A 21,067-nucleotide genomic window follows, 5' to 3' on the forward strand; every position below is an offset into this window, starting at 1 on the left:
TTTTGTGTTGTTGGAGTGCTTTCTTTCCCTTAGACATAGCTTACTTATTTTTGTCTGCTCACAGGTCTCATTTAGGGTAAATATACATATTTTACTGAACATTTTAAATTTTTATGTAAGACTTGGATCTCTTTTCAAATAAGAGTTGTAACCCAGCCTACCATTTCTCTAAATAGAAGCCTGTACATGTTCTAGCCAAACTCTTGATCAGTCTATCTGATTTTGATAATTAGGTTTCTTCCTAGCTATTCCTACTATTTAAAAACATGCCGGAAGTCTATTTTATAGACTGTTGCTTATATCTTCTCATCTTTGAAATCATAAACCTCAAAGAATAAAAATAAATGTCATAGCTCTTCCAAGAACCTAGTAAAATGAGAGTAAAGTTTACACGACTCATTTTTAGTTAAAGCAATATCTAGCCAGTCATTTTATTTTAAAGATTCCTGTACTCAAATAATAATATAGCTAAGAAATACTGGTATCATGTGTTCAGTATTAGTACTAAGAGCTCTAAGCATTAGAGATTCATCATTAGGCTCAAAGTATTTTAAAATTTAAGAGGAAACCTTATAGACATATCCCATAATGGACTAAATTCTAAATGACCCGATTCTCTACAAGAGAAGGCAAGCACCACAAAATAAAAATGAGGCAATTTTTATCAACTAAACATTCAACAGACTCTTGTTTGTGAGAAGCAAATGTGTGCAAAGGCCTGTATATGCTCACGCTTTGCCAGCTTTTCTAGGATCACAAGATAGGCAGCTTAATAATACATGCTGTTTTAAAATGCAGAGTACAATGGTGTGTGTGTGTGTGTATTACATATACATATATACACATATATTTATATGTGTGTATATACATATGTAATATGTGTGTATATATACATATATATCCCTCTGCCTTCTGATATATATGTATGTTATATATACATATATATGTATATGTATATATATAACATACATATATATATCATATATGTATATTTTATATATATATATATATATATATATATATATATATATATATTCTATCAGAAGACCAGGAGATCTTATACACATCATTTTCATCTTTCCACAAATTTCATGTACTTGTTTCATATAAAACTAGAGGCAATTGCTATGTACCTCACTTTTTTATAATACACACACACAATCCCTGCACTCAGAAGGCAGAGGCAAGAGGATACTGATAAGTTCAAGGTGTACATAGGACTGAACTACATAGAAGACCCTGTATAAAAGAAACAAGAAAAAAATATTCAGCTGATTCACGGGATATCCTTACCTTTCTAGAAATTTAACTTTAGCCAAAGTATGACCAGTAGCTGAAGAAAGATGAAACTGTAGCTGAATTCTTTAACATCATGTGCTCTGAGAGCAGGGTGCTTGTTTTTAGCATTGATGAGGCCCTGAGTTTTTTATTCCCAGCAAAACAGGAACCACAGATGGTAGCGTAGTCCTAGTACATGGGAGGTAGAGGCAGGAGGATCAAAAGTTTGATCCTTCACTATCTAGGGAATTCAATGGCAGCTTGGGTTAGATACCCTGAAAAAATAAGGTTATCTACAAATGGAAGTTTTCTCAATATGTTAACTAAGCAAACAGTGTACCACATGTAGGAAAAGAAGTGAGGTACATAGCAATTGCCTCTTGTTTTATATGAAACAAGTACATGAAATTTGTGGAGAAAAAAAAACGATGTGTATAAGATCTGCTGGTCTTCTGACAGATGATTAGAGATGGCTTTATTTTCTAAATGATTAAACTATAATTCTAATTCAACTTAGGTAATTTCATTATTTCTCATTATATATTTCTAAGTCGATCTGAAGCAATATTCTTGGAGTAGATTTTGGATTGGGTACAAAAAAACAGGAGAAAAGGTTTTAGGCCTTCTGTATTTAGTAATGCGATGATCGTTTAGGTAGAGTTTACTCCATTTTTTTTTTTCTTCCTAGGTGGATGAAAAATTGCAGTTGCTTTAGCATGTACAGTTCTATAGTATAAGATGCTATTTCTTATTAGCAAGAAGAAAAGCAAATTATCTCCTATTCAAAATATAATCCTGCAACCTGTAATTATATAAATAACTCAGCTGATTTCAACTTCCCACTGAAGTAGGTGGGGAGCTATTGCTTCCTCTCCTGAGAGTTTCCTCAGGTTACTGTTCCCCATTCTTTTTGGCTTCAGGGCTTGTGTCCATTTCAGCAATTACAGTAACTTTTTCTTCCATTGGCTTTCATTCTTGAGCACTCTAAGGGAAACCAACATTTCAGATAAGGATGGTCTTCAAGTAGGATTCCTGCCCTCTTCCCTGATCATAGAAGAGGAACAGGCAGGTTCCCTCTTCATGCTAATTAGGGGGACCTTTCCTAACCACCCCATTGTAATTAAAAAATAGTTTCATTTCATTACTCTCTGAGCTCTCAATTGTATAAAGGTTCAGATGTTACAATATAAATAAAATCCATGATTCTGCAGCCAAGATTGGCCTCAAATTTAGTTCAATCCCCCTGTCTCAGTCTTCCAAATACTGGCGTTGTGTTACAGCCATATGCCACCAAGTCTGGTTTTGTTTGTGATTTTTATTGAAAATCTTGGTTATGTTAAAAGCAAACAAACAGAAACCAAGGTAATAGACTGTTGTAAAGTTGGTCTTGGTAAAGCCTAGCTCCTGCAGGAATGTTCACCTAACAGTTCCCAGTCCACCTGGTAATGTTTTCATGTTCTAAACAGTTGCCAGTGTTCAATATTAAACATATGCTGGAGAATCACCAACAGTAAGACATTTAGTGTCAGGCTATTAACAATGTAAGCTGTAAATTAATGGCTTGTCCTTCATACATCAATTTATGATCTATGTTTTAACAAGTGGTTTTGTATCCTGTCTTAAACTACAAATAAAATTTTTGGAATAGCCATTGTTTTTTGGTGGCTCTCCCATAACTTCCACCCCAAGAAAACCTTTGCAATTTTTTTAACTTTATTATAGAATAATGCAGTACTTTTTACATGAACACATTTTATGTGCAATTGCAGAGAAACAACTTCATAGCTTGACAAGAAAAAAAACGGGCTATAATTCAAAAGTTCACTGAGTTGTTTTGATAAACTCAAAAATACTTTCTCTTTAGAAAACAGTAAAAATGATAATATTTCCCAGTAATTTAAAACAAACGGTAGCTGTCTCATCTATGAAAGACTTTTTCTGCAGGCTAATCCATGATCCACAAGGGGTTTTAGCCGTTCCTTCTCCAAGTACAGACAGCATGCCGTTTCATTGGTGTAGTGTAGTGTCCAGTAGTTTTGTTTCCTGTATACAGAACCAACCACTCACATAAGAACACAATCAGAGAAGGCATTCTCATGGCTAATATTTAAGTCCTTACACTTTTCATTGTAGAAAATATGTTAATTAAAATAAAATATGTTAAAATATGTATTAACATATGTAAATATGTAAAATATGTAAAATAAGTATTAACATTAAAATATGTTAATACTTCTATGAAGTAAAACTTTAAGCTTTTTTTTTTTGTTTCAGACAATATAGTATTGCATTTCCTTTTAAAAATTAGAGTATTTTGCCTGCATGTATGTATGTGTACTGTGTGCATACCTGGTGCCATGGAGGTCAGAAGAGAGTGTCAGATCACACTAGAACTGGAGTTACAGTTGGTTGTAAGCTACCATGTGGGTCCTCTGCAAGAGTATCCAGTGGTCTTAATCCCTGAGCCAACTCTCCAACCCCTAGGTTTACTCTTAAATATTCAAACTAGCTTGGCAGGGGAGTAGTGGTGGGGCTAGGGGGGAGGGAAAGTTAAATCAAGTAGACTTACTGTTACTTAACTATAAATGCTTATCACAGTTAAAGCTGCCAGACAGCACATTTCCATTGCATTACCAGGCACAATGCCTTCTCAGAAAAGCATCTGTGCCCATGGAACTTTTACATTCAGAAAAATTTTCTCTAAAACAAAAAGCACACACACCTATTTTTAAGTTTTTCCTCTTCCTATGTTGTTTCTAAAATGGTAGTGAATTCAGTTTTAGAAGAAACACAAGTTACTGTTGTAAGAATATTCTAATTTGAACTATTGCAATTTATACTTTTTTTTACTCTAAAACAAAACAAAACTTGTTTCCTATTTTGAAATTTACAGAAGTCAAAAATACATGGTAGCTTATATTGCTTCTGAATTATTGAGAATATATGTGGGTAAATCAGTGAACATGTACATAGCATACAACATGTATATGCTGCAATATTAGCCTTTGGAAATTTTGAAATTTGCATACCTTATCACGAGGACTTTAACAAAATACAGAAAAGTGCTCTATTTTACAGCCTAAAACTATTTCCTTGGCTGTCATTTTACCTTTGTTTTTGTGAAGTAGATTTCCACCCTGCAGGTATGACCATATTATACATATTTTACATTAATTACTCTACCATAGTTAGCCAAAAGTGCATACATGTTCCATGATACTCTGCTGTAGTTAGCCAAAGGGTTGTGATTGTTATGTGCTAAAAGTGAAACTGCAACCAACTTGAAATCTTGAATTCAAATTCAGATATTCCCTCCTATTAGTGATTTATGTATAGAATATTCTGGGACTAGTGATCTTTAAAAACATCCCTGTGTCATAGTTGCCACACTATAAATGTGATTGACATCTTCTCTTGGGTTGCTTCATGGATCACAGAATCTGTATCAAGTACCTAGCATGAAATATTTAAATAAATGGTATCTGTTTCCTTATAATTGAATTGAATATATAAATTATGGTACTTTGATGCCTTTTAACCTGAATAATGAGAATTACTTGGTTTTATCAATCTGTTCAACATCAGTTAACAAGTTAACATACTCGTTGTTTTTCTAATAGTAGATTTGTCTTCCATTTATAGATCTGACAGTGATTAGACACTTCCTCCTCCAGTTCAGGCTGTATAACACATACTAACTTCATTTTACTTAAATTAACTCTTTAGTGTCTGTTCTAGTTTACAAAGTGACTTCCCTGTAGCTGTCTGTGTCCAACTTGATACCTTAGTGGTGCAATCTATTTTATTTACAAATGAACTCTGAAAAACTCCAACATATAGTGTACTTCAGAGCTCCTCTGACAGCAAGTACAGTGTTGAGCACAGAAGACATGTTTCTGCTTTTGTGCCTCTGATGTGTAGTCTCTACGATTACAGTGTTTTAATGATTCACATGAGTTTTAAAATAAAAATGTGAAAGCAAGTGTACTGAATTAATCCAGTATAATAAGGATCTAAGGAAAATTGCAAACACCATGAGATGCTTTTGTATCTTTGTTACAAATATTAAATATTTAAAAAGTAATTTGTTCTCTATCACAGATAGGGGAGGATACATTAGAACTGAATTTTCATATCTACTTCAGTATATCTATTTGGTGTCCACATAATCTTAAAAACTTGAACCTTAAAGGCTACTACCCTCCAGACCCCTACGAGGCAACTGTCAGGCAGAGCTGAATTCAGATCCAGGTAGTGTTTTATGATACGACTTTGATTTTTTTAAAAAAAGATGGCCTAATTTCTTTATTCTCAATCTGTAAATTAAACTTAGAATTATGGAGCTTGGCATATAGGATTACAATTGTAATTTGTAACATGGTTATTACTGTGATGGGATATTTTGTTTAGGTTTTTGTTTATAACCTATTAAAAATCTTTTCAGCCTTTAAGTAGCTTTTCCATCCATTCTAAAGGCTCCTGGTTTACTTCTTGATCGAGTAGTGAGAATAATGTGTCTCTCTTCTTTATCAATACGTATATTGTTTCTACAAATATTCCAAGGGAGAAATCAGAAGAGACTCATTGGCACAGCACAAACTAGAACCTCAAGCCCACATGAGGATTAAACTTTAGCCTTTGATAGGATAAAGAATATGGTCTCAAATAAAGTTGAAGCCCGTTCTAAGGGATTTTTCCTTTCATTTGTGTTAAATATAGACATACTACTCTGTTTCTTTTTGTTCTTAGAAATACGTCTGGAAAAACTTGAAGCTATGCTAATTGTGCAGCCTGAGACATACATTAGTTTATAGAACATTTGAAAATTTAACACAGTTGTAAGATAACTCTTTGCCTTTAAGATTATAAAAGTAATGGAGATTCCTGCTTTTACTTTGTGTTACTGAGACATAAAATAGAAAGCATTGCTTCTCAATTTCAAGATCACAATTTTTGTCAGCTTATAGTGGGAGTACTGGATTGTGTTAGTTTAATGTGTATAGTTACAGGTGTGTAGTGAGCAGGAAGACATGATTGGACTTTGCTAATTAATTGTCTAACTTAGGCAAAGTCAGTGTCTACATCTGTAATGTTAATAACAGTGTCCATATCATAAGATTACATGTTATTCTACTTAGTCTTTTTAATAAAGAATGCTGGGTAGTACTTAGCTGCAGGGTTACCTCTGGATTGGATATAGTCTTATAAACACCTATCATATTGGGTGCTTCAAATTCTTTCCCAGGTCAGATAGGATATTTGATTTAGTATATTTATACATTTTTATCTTTATTAGAACCACATGCAAGAGGCCCATCATGTGAAGCAGCACAAGCCATGGCCCTGTGCCTCTTCAAAGGGTTACTAATAGGAAGAATACACACATAACCTAAAGGGACCAAGACCGCTGTGTAAAATGTTACATGCCAGTGTTTGAGTCCCAAAATCTTGTGGTTCAGAAATGCCACAGTAGATGCATCAGGATAGGGGAACAGGTCTTAGCAAAGACTTCCAGGAGAAACATGGTGCATACTAAGCACTTTGTAAATATTTATACAACACAGGTTCTCTGAAATGACACACCAAATGGTTTATGTTTTGTTGAAAGACACATGATTGGAAAAACGAAAGAGGCCAGACTGTGAACCATATTGTGCTTATACTGTACACATTGGAGAAGCCCCTGGACTTTTAATTAGGACAGGAATGACTGTCTACAGATATGGGGTTGTTTGGAATGGAAAGAGAAAAAGCTAAGGATGGGACAGCTTAGGATAAATCACTGTGGTGGTGGTGGTGGTGGTGAAAGATATATTTAAGGTGGTCACAGAGAGGACAAGAAAGAGAAAATTGGCATAGTGTATAAGGATAACAAATAGAACTTGGGCTATAAGACTGTGTCACCAAAACAAACAAACAGAATAGTAATGGCTAAGGTGTGAGGAAATGGCCAAAATGGCAAAATCTCTGCATTTATGTGTAGGCTACTAGGCATAGTAAATGAATCCAAATCTCTCTTTAAGAATCAAATAAGAAACCTGAATGTGATGGTATATACCTGTGTTCCTATCATCCAGGTGGAATCTGGAGTAGGACTGAAAGTTCACAGCCTGCCTTGGCCAAAAAGTGTTAGTTGCAGGATGATAACTGTATGTATTCTTAGTATGATTTCATAGACATGTTGACTATTAGCTGTTTCAAATTATTTTACAGATTAAAAATAGTGAAACCAAGTTACCATCCTACTTCAAGTGGAAGTTCACTTCACAAATGTGAGGGTATCTATTTAAAGCCAGTGATAACTGACCATTGCCCCCATCATAGGCTTGCGTTCTGTGAAGATGGCATGCTCTAATTCTGTATGAAATCTTCTACAGTTCAGATACTAGCAAATAATTTATTATCCTGTGTGTTCCTAATAGTGAAGAAACATCAAACACAAGTAAAAGCACATCTTCATTCTAGAAATAGTCATGTAATAAAAGCTTCCACTCATTGTCCTTACCAATCTTTCTTCATCTTACATCATTGCTCCTCCTTAAAACTCATGTTTCTTAACAAAAACTAAGTTAACAGAACTGAGAACACGGTATGAGAAAGAGTGTGCATGGAATTTACGATTTATAATATTTTCTCCTTTATAAAAGATGACACAGTTGTTAAGAGATAAATTACTTAGCATAAGATCCAGGCTCAGGATCGACTGTTCATGAGGAAGAAATACATTATTTTTTCCTGTGAAGTAGATTAGACTTTAGGTGAGCATTTATTCTCAAATATAAGTATAGGATCCCCAAAGTCATTTACAGATCAAAGTTTATTCTTTCTCACTGAAACCCACTTAGAAAAGATGACCTACTTATTTGGGGTGTATGACCAGAAGACTTGGATTTGTATGGTCAAGCAAATTATACCCAGAGAACCGACATGATGAGCCCATGGTATGTTTGAGTTCAGAGAGGAAACTTCCACCTTTGCCCATCCTTCCTGAAAATCCTTATGGCCTATGTTTGTTGATCTAGCTTCTGACTTGTGTAAATGATTTTAAAAGAAATGATTGCTCTATTGAGGTTGCCACTAATTTTGAGTTCAAGCAAGTCCAAAGAGAGGTTCAAAATGGAGTAGAAGGCAGACTATACAGGCCTGGTTATTTTACCTAAAATAAGGTAAAGTGAGTGTAAAGGATGCATAATGTGGAGTTAAGATTTGTTTTAGTATTTTATTTCTGTTAATAACATTTTACATTAAAAATAGAGATCTAAACAGCTCATTTGATAACATAATATATCACAGATGATTCATTCCACATTAACCTATCACTTCTTAGCTTACTTTGAAAGATTCATGGTGAAATTTTGATCTCATTTCACCTTTACTCATGGCTACAAATCATCTGATTTTCAAAATCCTTATCAGATAGCTTTCTGATCCATGAAGCAAGTAAGAAATTACATATTTTCAAAGGAAACATTGATTTTTCCCTCTTACCTAATCAAAATCTTAAAGATTCTTCATATATACCTAAAAGTGAAACCTTTCTCCATAAATGCAAAAGAGAATAATAACCAGTCCTCCTTGCATTGCTAAAATATGGTAAAATATGTCCTACTGAAACCATAGGACAGAAATGTGGTGAAAGTCTTCCCCTTGAGTACTTTTATATTTGGTTTGAAAGCTAATACATAGCATATTATTAAACAAATCAGTAATCTTTTAGCTCAAGCAAAGATAAAAAGAGAGTCAGAAAATATAGTCACGTGGTGTGTGCATCTGAGTGTTTATATTTTTCCTAATGAACAGATAAGTACAGGTAACTTTAATGTGTAAAATTCACCTTTTACTACTAATTGTAGAGGTGAAAATTAAATTACAGACTCAAGATATTCTATCATTGATAACCAGGCCTGTATAGTCATTTCTTTTTAAAAATTTTTATTAGCTTTTTTTTTGCAAGTTTCATATATGACTACTGTATAATATTATCCTCCTCTCCAACTTCACCATGTCAGCCCCTGCCCCAGTTCCTCTCAAATTCATGGCCTCTTTTTCTTCAGTTATTAGTGGTGTATGTGTATGTATAAAATTGCTGATTACATTACCATTGCTCAGATGAATGTTTTTTAGGGATGACTACCTGGTATTTGGTATTTAATCAGAGGGCATATGCCATCACTGACAAAGACTGGTTCTCTCTTGCAGCAGCTATAGCCTGTAGCTTTTATCTAGAGATGGGACCCTGTGAGATATCCTCCTTCCACACTGGCATGTCAACTGGTATTTCCATTACTCTGGTCTTATTTAGGCAACCATACCATTGAGATTTCATGGGTACAACTTTCCTGTCATATAGAAGATACTATCTCAGAGTTGGTCCTGTCCTCTGGCTCTTAACAACTTCCTGTTCTCCGTAGACTCTATCTGAATCTTAGCTGTAAGGATTGTGTTCTAGCTTTATCACCCCAGAAAGGGCACCACACACTTTAAAGATGTTCTGGTTCTTGTCTGATTTTACTTATCCATATTAGTTTATGTGCTAGAAGCTTTGGCCAAGTTTCATGGATCTCACCACTGCTGACACCTAAACTAAGCCATTCTAATTCTAGTAGGGGGCTGTCTTGTGCACCAGAGGGTGTTTACCACATCTTGATCCTGTTATCCCTTACAAAAGTACACCCCCCCATTTGAGGAATTAAAAACATCTTCAGACATTACCAGATGTCCCCTAGGAACAAAAGTTTCCCCTGTTGAGAACTACAGTGTAGCATTTGTACAAAATTGATAAGCCAATGAGAATACACCTCCCCCACTAGTAGTTGTTAAAATTAACCTAGTGATATGATAGCAGCTATAGTTCTAAGGTTTTCCCATGGTAGTTAATACTTGCTTTCTGAGGTGGATTCTTGTACTTCATTTAAAAATTATTGATTAAATTCACCCAAACTGAAGGCTAGCCAGTCACAACACTTGGGTTTATAAAAGGTTAACATCTCTTTATCTTGTACAGAAAATATTAAAGTTTAGTACACAATAACATTTCCTTTTGTTCAATTCATTAATATCCCATTTAGAAACAGGACAATGGAGAATTTATAGATACTGAATGATTACCAAGCTATTGTATTATCGCCACCCCATGTTCTCCACAACACCAGTCCTCACAGTGTATTCTAAAGACTCCTGAGAATCTCCAAGTCCATATCAGAATATTTTTGTGATGGTACTTGGACTGCTGAAGTTAACATTCTCATAGTTAAAGGGTGTCAAGTCCAGTGAACATCCTTGAATGAGCAAAAAATTGTTCTGTAAGTATCAACCTGTGTGTCTTTAATATGTGACAAAATAGAAAGAGACATGAGTACTTGCACTGTTAGCACTTGACAGTGGTCATAAGAAATACAGGTGAAATCACAGTTACTATAATGTGACTTTAATTTCTGCCATCTCTTTTTATGAAAGATATGTTATCTTCCTTGAAGAACTAGTCATTTTTGGGGCCGTAAGCCTCCATAGAGATATCAGAGCAAACATTTGCAGCTGTATTCATCAATATTTCTTATAAAAATGGTTAGTATAGCCCAGCCAAATCCCCTTTTGTGTGACAAAGCTGGTTTTCCCCACACTGATGTCTATGGCACACAGCCCCCCACATACTGAGTTCTTATCTGTACATTTAGATGGCTCCCTGAAACCTGACGTGGGCTTTAGATTTTTCCAGTTTAATTTTAACTCTGTTTGTCATCTACATAGATCATACTTCAGTGGCATGAACAGATTTTGCATATATGCTAATTTCTATGTGATCATTTGGGAACTACTGTCCTAGATTTTAGACTTTTTTGTTTTCCTTAAGAAAATAGTGAACATGTGTGGTTCAATGTCTTGCTCCAAGTAAAGACCATGTACTAGATGTCTAAACATAGTCACAGGTGACACTTCTCAGCTTACTCATGAAAAACTAAAGCTCAACATAGTAGACGCTTCCCACAAGCTATGCAGGCTGTCAAGTGGGACTGCTCAGATCCAAAAAAAAGTCAGTATTCTCCCTGGTCAGCCACGTGCCATTGTTTACATGACCTCGTCTAGGGATGGTGACACCTTATCACAAGGTTGTTGAGAGGATAAATGAGAGTCGCTTCATGGAAGTGTTCTGAAAACAGGTTGTACCATAAATACTGTTTAAAATTCAAATATATACATGTATTTCATATGTGTGAATATGGAAACATTATAGAATTGACCTTAAAAACCTTTTTAAAATGTGTTCATTTTCCATAAACTAAATATACAAGCAACTTGCTGGTCCCTAAAAATAGATGTCAGATGAGAAGAGATTGGCTGACTGGGAATAGGAGCGTCATCAGAACAGAAGCTCGGGAGGTTTTGCTCTCCTAGAACTTTGCTACTCTCTCTGCTCACCCCAGGACCGTCCTACTTCAGTGTAGAACTCTGACCCAAAGCAGCAGCTTTGCCTTACAAGCCTGCATTAACCAGAGGCTGTGCCCAACCGCAGCAGTTATGTCTTCTATTAGAGGCTCTTGTTTTGCACTCAGTCCACTTGCCCAAACCTAGCAAGGAATCAATACTTTGTGATATGGAAACAAGCAGAAAGTCTATTGACAGTGCTCAGAGAACAATGTGAAACCCTAGACCTATTCCCAGAACTAGATGGTGGGAGTGCTGCCCTATTGACTAAGTCACTGGATAAACAGACAGTTGGCAGCATGCAGGAAGATTCATTTGAGGATTAAATATAGGGTGAACCTTGGGTTTAATGACTTACTTAATAGCTTTCTAACACATTTTTGTTTCTGTCTTTCTTGAGACAGGGTCTGATAGGGTTTCCCAGAACTGGCAGATCCTAGACTAGGCTCAATTTTGTAGCAATCTTTCTGCTTTAGCCTCCTAAGTGTTAGGATTAGAGGAATAAGTAACAACTCCCAGCTACAGTTACTATTTTTTAATTTTTGTTCCTAAAGAAACAACTGAAAAACATTGTTATTTCTAACTAAGGAAACAAAATGTTTTAGTTATGAATATATTAATCAATTTTTTTTTTTGCATTTGAGATTTAGTACTTTGCTAGGCTGAAATGAAAGCATGCATAAAGATAAAGGATAAAGAGACAAGCTACATCTAGTCTAACTTATTCCTAAGTCCTATCTCTTAGGGACTAAAGTGACAAAGTTCATAGAAAGACAGTGTTGATGTGTGTGAACTTTGTTATATAAGTGATAACATGATTTAACACAAGTTCCACACCAACGAGTCGATACTGTCTGTAGTTTTAAAGTCTGTTTGAGAGGACTTAACAAGACAAGGAATCAGCAGTGTAATCTGAAGCAAAAGGCTAGAGATTATTTTTAGCAATATATATGCTTTTGTTCTAGAGTCAGCATGTGTGGCAAGAGTTCCTTAGGACAGTTTAGTGTTAAATCATTATCACTTAATACAAAAGGTAATAGTTAATTTATCGTCTACCTTAGTTTCTTCCAGTAAAAGATAAATATTGTTCTTTCAAATTCTCTGAAAATTTAAAGACTTTCAATAAGAACTTTAAACTAATAATCAATACTATACCTTGCTTATTCCCGTGATGGTAAGAAGTCTGCAGCATGGAAAGTGAGCCCCAGTCAGAGCAGCAGACTCGTAGTTTTCATTGTTTTCTCGGGGGATTCTGATTGAGGGGGAGCAGGATGGTTGTTCTCAGAATAGAAAACTAGAGGGCTTTTTTTTTTTCCCCAATATACACAGTAATGTTTTGGGATCGTTCCCAAGTCATAAGAAACTATTGTTTCAGCTAAGACCAAACTCTAAGCTGGTATGTAATTTTTTCTATAGTGGAGAGCATGGATAGAATGATAATGAGGTTAATGTAAGAACTTAAAATTAAAGGGAAAAAAACATTGATGGTCTAATCAGTTAAAGGAGTAGAAAGAATTTGGAGGTGTGGTAGAGATATCTTTCTTGGTTTTTCTGGTCATTATGGGTCTAATCTATTTTTTTATTCTTGCCAATTGCACACTTAGAAAATAATGCATTTTTTAAAAAATAGCAATTATATGGTAAGTAAACTACAACATCATTCTGTTTAGAAGCCAGAAAACTAATTGACTGTTGGGCTTCATATTTTATTTCCTGTTGTGTGTACGTGATTCACATGCATGGGAGTATGCAAGTATGTAGAGACCAGAGCAGTATGGAGGGTATCTTCTGTCACTTTCCACCTTTCTGCCTTGAGATAGGCATGGAATGGGAACCTCATTGTTTTTATTAAGCTGTCTGTGAGCCCTTCATATCCACCTGACTCTCTTCCCCAATGCTGGGATTATAGGCTTGCACAATTATGGCCTGCTTTTTAAGAAGGTGGTAAGGATTTGAACTCAGGTCCTCATGCCTGCTGGGCAAATGATCTTAACCACTGTACTATCTTACCAGGTTAATGCATTTCATATTTCATATTTCATATAGGAAAATAGTATGTTTCAATATATTAAGATAAGGTATTCTGGTGCTTGTTAGCACTTAAAAGGCAGAATAAAGTGTGAACATGCTGGCATGGAATGAGAAGGAAAAAGAAATGTATTCTGACATTCCTTTCATAATCATGACAACCATAACACTGTTTATCCTCTTCCTATAGCCCTGGAATGAGACCAGATGTAAGCTCTCCTCCGTCGAGCTCCTCAACAGCAGCAGGACCACCTCCCAAACTCTGCCTGGTGTGCTCCGATGAAGCTTCAGGATGTCATTACGGGGTGCTGACATGTGGAAGCTGCAAAGTATTCTTTAAAAGAGCAGTGGAAGGTAGTGTGTGTTTTGAAGAGTTTTATTTTTGTTTCTATTTCTCACAGTAAATTTTTAACTAATCATTATATACAAAGTCCACAAATGATAGATATCAATTCAGGGGCAAGCATGGTAGCTCTTAAGTCCCCCATTGGGAAGAGACAGGAGTAAGGAAAAGAACTAGAATAAGTTGATTAAGTTCAGTCTGAGAAAGAACTAAAGAAAGCATTGTAAGGAATGTTGCTGTGTGGACTGGCAGTACACTCAGTCTGAGCAGTCCAAGAATGGTGGATTTTCATTCCCCATAAGCAAGTTGGTTTCAAAGCTACCAGCTATACCAGTCTGACAAAATCAGTGACCCTGGGAAGGAACAGTAAGGGAGGAATAGCATTCTTCCCTTTCCTTTTTTCCTGTTAATAAATAAGAGGTCATGTTAAGTACCGCAATAACTGAGGTCAACCGAGTAAGTAAAGGCCAAATTAACAATTACAAGTACCGAGATTATCATATAGGAGAAGTTAGGAAGTATGTCATTCAAAGAAGGTGACTACACTGTAAGAATGGTACAGGGTGATCATGTGTTGGGCTCACACTCCAGAGCACTAGGTTAGTATTAGAGATATTTTATATACCTAACCAAAAGCATCTTAATGGAATTAAACTAGAACATAAAGCTACAATTATCTTCCAATATAATACCATTCACAGCCCACTGTTAAGTCTTATTTAAATGAACTTTTCCCCTTATTTTTATGTAAAAATAAGTATTAGCTACACTGTTTTTTTTAAATGTTTATCATTTAATTATTAGAGTAAAGCATGGTAGCTAGATTACATTAGTAAGAAAACCTTTAAATGTGTAAGGTGTTAATGAGTAAGTCACTTGGCTCTGTTTCCTCTTTGAGTTTCAGTGTTCTCAAAGGCACTTTCCAGCTCTAAAATTCTGTAAACCCTTGATATGCTAATTCAAAGAAAAATTTTATCTAGACTTGTAAAATTCATAACAGTTTGTAGCATTTCATTTTAGAGGGTATATTACATATTAGACATCACATATTTAACACATAATAGAAATTATACATCAGCCTTGTACTATAAATTTGCATTATAAATACCCAAATATAAATCAGAGTTAAGTTTTACACATTTGTTATTTATATAAGATGAATTTATTTTTTTAATCCAAGATCCTGGGAGTTCTCCATGTCCTTATGCCCTGCTGGTCCTTTTTTCTTGGCATGCCACTATGCCACTGCTACTAAGAACAGCTATAGAAGCTTAAGCTGACAATATTAGTTTATATTTATTCTTCATATCCTTGCAGTACAGTTTGCAGTCTGTGCTTCTACATACCCTGTGTTGTGTTTCCCATTTTCTATACCACTTTGTTCTATATGCAACATTTTATTGGTCATAGAAGCCACTGTTGGTGTAATTTTGGAAGGGATTACACCACACTGTATTAGGAGACAAATATGATTGGAGTATCTTGTAGGCTGGCTACTACACCTATCATAAATGGCAAGCTACTGTCAAGTGATAAAGTAGATTTAGTCAAAAATACCAATAAACAACAGTATTAAAGAGGCTTCAGAAGACCTGAAGGCTCTTCCCTTGACATCAAGCAGTTAGAAAGGAAATTTATCAGGTGGCAGAAAACAAAGGAATTCCAGATGTCTGTCTTAAAAGGACAGTTAAGAAATTACTATTAGTAATTAGTAGTATATGGCCATTCTTTGTGAAATAATGAATACTAGCTCAAATCCCATTTTGTTATAAGGAGGGAATCAACTATTCTATTGGCTCTATGGATCATTCTATTAGAATAACCTGGGCCTATAGCTAAGATTCTCTATAGTACACACTGGATAAAGAAGTCAGTATCAGCATACTACACATAGACCAGTCTTTTAGTTAGACATAAATAAGACACTGAATTTTTTTCTATTCTAGAAGTAGTTTTTCCCAGCAACCCTGATCTAGGGATTCTCTGTAAGACAGCAGATGTAGCCTGTTCTTAGCAGGTAAAATTTTAGTGCTTTAGCTGTGGATACAATCTGTTGTTTCTCCTTTTGCTGTATGATGGGATTTTTATAAAGAATTTATTTAGTTTTATTTTATATGTATAAATGTTTACCCATAAGAACACCATGTGTGTGCCTGGTACCTGCAGAGGCAAGAAGGCATCTGATTCCCTAGAACTGAGTTACAGACAGTTGTGACCTGCTGCCATGTGGGTGCTGGGAACTGAACCCAGGTCCTCTGCAAGAGCAGCAAGTGCTCTTAACTGCTGAGCCATCTCTCCAATCCCATAAAATAGGATTTTATTGAGTTAGTTCTTCTATTTTGTGATTAAGAAAACAGAACACTCACAAAATGCAGAAAGGATTTGAAAGAGCTAGCACAGATACTAGGCATGGGAAAGTAATCCTGAAATAAAGCCAGTATATAACTATATAGCTAATATATATAAATAAACTATCAGTCAACTTCATAACCTTATCTTCACAAAAGGTTAAATTAATACAGTTAACTATGTACTCCAAACTCATAAACAATATCATGATTTAATGTATCGGAAAAAAACTAATTTTTTTTTATCCAAATCTTAGATTGCCCTAAGCAATAAAGAAAAAAGTCTCTTCTTAGAAATCAGGTCTATCTATGTTCTACCTGGTGAACTGATTGTTACAGTTCTTTCTCATGTCTTTGAATATGACTTATTATTGAGAAAGTCTGATGGTACTCAGTATCTTACCATCTCGTCTAGTCTATGTAACACAGATTGCTAATTATTGGTGTATCTCTGTAGACACGTCTTGTGTAGGAAGCCTCTATACCCTGCCCCAGTCAAATAGAGCCTTCAGTTGTTCTCATCAACATCCAATACTCAGATTAAAGAAAACAGTGCATGTGGAAGATGGAAACACTTTTAGCCTTTTCCTTTTTAACATTCTTAGAATTTTTTGCCAGGAGAGAACTGAAGTTCATAATATGTTCTTCAGTACTGGGTACCAGAAAATAGAGATGCTAGCTAGCACCACTCATTAAGTCAGTATTTGAGGCCAAAGGTGACTCCATGCATTCTTATATTCTAAAGCATATTAACTAGTGATCTTTGTTAGTTTGCCAAGTTTGTGATTTACTTAACCAGTTGCTGGAAGTTGGTAACATTTTACTTCATTTAAAATTTGGAAAAACTTGTTTTACCTAGACATGATGATGTTGAGTGGTGAACTAAAGTCATTTTTTTTCCTTAGGGATTCCCAAAATATTTTTAAGCCTGCTTTATTTTAGTCACTTTAGTAATAGGTCAGAATTCATAATTAAAAACAATGATTGCAAACACCATCTATAACTGTTAAAGAATTATCTAAGGCAGTTTTAAAAGTGCTGACCTTTGACATGAGGTTTAATAGCATACAATTCTGTCTCTTGATCTTTGAGTATTCTCATGATTTGTACACATCTATATATGAAGTACTGTAGTAAGGTTTGTTTAAATTGACTTTTAAAATTCGTTGAACAGAACAAGTCCTCTCAGCATTGTAATCATGTAGGTAAGCACACTGTCAATGTACTTAATCTCTGACTTTGTGTCTTGATGATAGTCTGCTCAAAACAAAAACAGAAAGAGGATAGGCTTTTTCATTAAAAATATCCTTACAGATCTGTGGAATTTTAACAGTGCCCTTTTAATCTTTTATAGGACAGCACAATTACCTTTGCGCTGGAAGAAATGACTGCATCATTGATAAAATTCGAAGAAAAAACTGTCCAGCATGCCGCTATCGAAAATGCCTTCAAGCTGGAATGAACCTCGAAGGTAATGGAGCCTTAAAAGAACTGTCTATCACATGAGAACTGGTCACTTTACTGTTTATAAAAGCAAGCAAATGTAATTATGTAATGAACTCTATATATGCTTAATTAGAAAAATGTTATTATATTAAAATGGGATTTTTTTCCACGATCATATTATTTTATGTGTTAATTCATCCACTTTTGTTATATACATTGAATTTGGGACAGCCAGGGTGTATATTAAGTAAAGAGATTACATAATATTGAAAATTACATAACGAAGCAATTTTGTTTTCATCCTTCTTACTCCTTTTTTAAAACTCAAAACCATTTCCTAAGCTTGGGAAAGTATCGTGCATGAGATCTATTTCATGTTCCTCTCTTTCTTTTGCACTTCAAAAAACACCACACCTTTTACTTGAAAACATATGTTTTATTACAACTCTGCCAACAGCACTGGATGGGTTGTTTTATAGTTTAAGTATAAAAGAAAACTAAAAACTATTGTAGGTTATAATTTGATATTCCTGCTTATATAAAAAGTTATGTAATTAACACTTATTTAAAAACTTTCCTTTGGAAAAGTCAGGATTTTGCTGTAGTTGAAATAGCAAGCTCTCTGAAAGCAGCATTCTTCCTAACTCGTGTTGTCAGTGTTTGCTGTTACCATGGTCCATCATTTAGCAAATGCTCACCAAATATAAAGAGAATACAAACTTAGTACCTGAGTCTGAGCATCTTTCTTTCTGTTTATGTTACAACATCAATCACAAAATAGTATGGCATGCCACAAAAGAAACACTACTACAGGATCAAGAGAGATGGTCATCTGAGTCTGTCCTAAAAGTCAGAGAAGTCATCCTGGAAGAACTAGCACTGAATTATAAATACAGACCTGCAGGAGGAATTAGATGACCAGTAATGACAGAGACATGGGCATATTTATATTTTATAAACAATAGTCTTTGGGATGGATGAATGGATCAGTGGCAGAGGATCCAACTTCACTTCCCAGCACCCACATTTGGCAGCTCACAACTCCCTATAACTTAGTTCCAAAGGATCTGACATCTTCTGGCATCTGTAGATACCGGCAGTCATGTACACACACTCCCATGCAGAGAAAAACATATATACATAATTAAAAATAAAAAACAAACTTAAAAAGACATCTTATTTGTAGAAACTAAGCAAATGAGAGTAGCAATAATTTGGATAAAAGATGCTAATACTGAGAGAATGGTATTCCTCTAGTTCTCTTGATAGGAGAGACCACCCAATGATGCCCACTGCAGAGTGTGTTACTAAATACTAAGAGTTCGCACCCCCAGACCATTCTCAGAGCTTTAAGTCCATCCAGATTGTTTAAAGTTGACAGCTTGGTCCCACAGGGGACATCTGTGTCACACTTCCTCCTCCTCTCAAGACTCATGGCAGAGAGGGTGGGAAGACTATAAGAGCCGGAGACACTGGATATCTAAGGAACATGTTTTCCAGACACAGTAGGAGAGTTGCACATATAAACTTACAGTACTTGTATGCAAGCTCAAGCCAGATAAGATCCCAGCATGGAGAAGGGGAATGAGCACAAAGTCCCATGCCCTAGCTAAGCATCTACTGAGTGTGGCCCCTGGTAAGTCACCCATTCCAGTGGAAGGCCACACATCCAAGAGCATATGGTCAGCACAAGTTATACTTTATAGTTTAGAAAAATAACAGGTGAGAACTCAAAATGGGGTGAGTTGGGAAGGAGGTAAGGATTTAGGAGGAGTTACTAAAAGGAGGAAATGTGTTCAAAATACATTGTAGGAAATTCTCAAAGAACTAATAAAACCTGAGAAGAAAAAACAACAACACAGCGTAGCACTTAAGAGGCAACAGGCTCAGAAGTTTAAGGTAAACAGTAAACTATTGGCTCACTGTTAGAGAAAACAAGTCACGGGAGGGAATTCCTATAGATCTTTCTTGCCAGTTTATCAAATTAGTAATGAAAGCATCCTGGAATTGGAGGCTCAGTAGGTAAAATCACTTGCTAGACAAGCATGAAAGACCCAAGTTTGGATCCCACTAACCACATAAAAAGCCAGGTATAGCTATGCCCATGCCTATTAACCACAGCATTTTGAAGGATAAGGTGGAGACAGGAGGGTTTCTGGGGCTTACTGGCTACTAGCCTAGCTCAAAGTCCAACGAGAAAGCCTGCCTTAAAAGGAATGAAATGGAAAACAATAGACTTGGACACCCAACTTCTTCCCCTGGCCTTGAGCAATGCACAGGTGTATGCACACATACACACCACACCCACACATGTGCACACACAATCACATAGACATGCCATTTACTTCTTTCAAAAACAGTTTCAGAAATTGAAGACCTCTTATAATTGGAAAGTATTGTGCTACAAAGTTTATTTAGTACATTTCTTTTTTCTTTTTTCAAAATCCACAGCTCGAAAAACAAAGAAAAAAATTAAAGGGATTCAGCAAGCCACTGCAGGAGTCTCACAAGACACTCCTGAAAATCCTAACAAAACAATAGTTCCTGCAGCATTGCCACAGCTTACCCCTACCTTGGTGTCACTGCTGGAGGTGATTGAACCTGAGGTGTTATATGCAGGATATGATAGCTCTGTTCCAGATTCAGCATGGAGAATTATGTCCACACTCAACATGTTAGGTGGGCGACAAGTGATTGCCGCAGTGAAATGGGCAAAGGCAATACCAGGTAAGGCACGAAGGACAAGTTACAGCATACGTAAATCGTTGTATTTTCTTGAACAAACTCTGCGTTGAGCTTGGTAAATAACTTAATGTCATGCCATTTGCTTACCATACACAAACCTTGGGGTCAGTCTGCAGCACCCTCCAAAATAAAGCTGCTCTAAGACTCTTTAGGCTTCCTATCATCCTGATTGAGTTCACAAGAGATCTTGTTTCTTTTATTCACAAGGACAAAAAAAAAAAAGTAAAATGTGGATACCATTCCCTGACTTTCACACAGAATTTCATTGTACATAAGATCTTGTATTATCCGAACTAAAATTCCATTCACAGCAACACCTGGAAGACAGTATTTAGGAATTTCATTTATTTTCATTCAGATTGTTTTTGAAGTTAATAAACAGCACGTTTGTTGACTTTGTCAAAATTTACTAACACAAAATTATTTTAGTTTTTCATTAAATGAAATACCATGTATT

General features: G+C 35.5%; 1 protein-coding gene across 6 annotated transcripts in view; it reads left to right on the forward strand.

Annotated features, from left to right (window-relative positions):
- Positions 1 to 21,067, forward strand: part of Nr3c1 (nuclear receptor subfamily 3 group C member 1) — a 79,243-nt gene that overhangs the window by 44,028 nt on the left and 14,148 nt on the right. For 4 of the 6 annotated variants that reach the window (XM_076912732.1, XM_076912733.1, XM_034517617.2 and 1 more), the window contains exons 3-5: positions 13,919 to 14,085; positions 17,774 to 17,890; positions 20,317 to 20,592. In XM_076912732.1, coding sequence (XP_076768847.1) covers positions 13,919 to 14,085; positions 17,774 to 17,890; positions 20,317 to 20,592 — 560 coding nt within the window. The remainder of the gene's footprint in view (positions 1 to 13,918; positions 14,086 to 17,773; positions 17,891 to 20,316; positions 20,593 to 21,067) is intronic. The other 2 variants (XM_076912734.1, XM_034517619.2) reach the window with 1 other exon arrangement.

Source organism: Arvicanthis niloticus, chromosome 14 (assembly GCF_011762505.2).
Source record: "Arvicanthis niloticus isolate mArvNil1 chromosome 14, mArvNil1.pat.X, whole genome shotgun sequence".
Lineage (NCBI taxonomy): Eukaryota > Metazoa > Chordata > Mammalia > Rodentia > Muridae > Arvicanthis > Arvicanthis niloticus.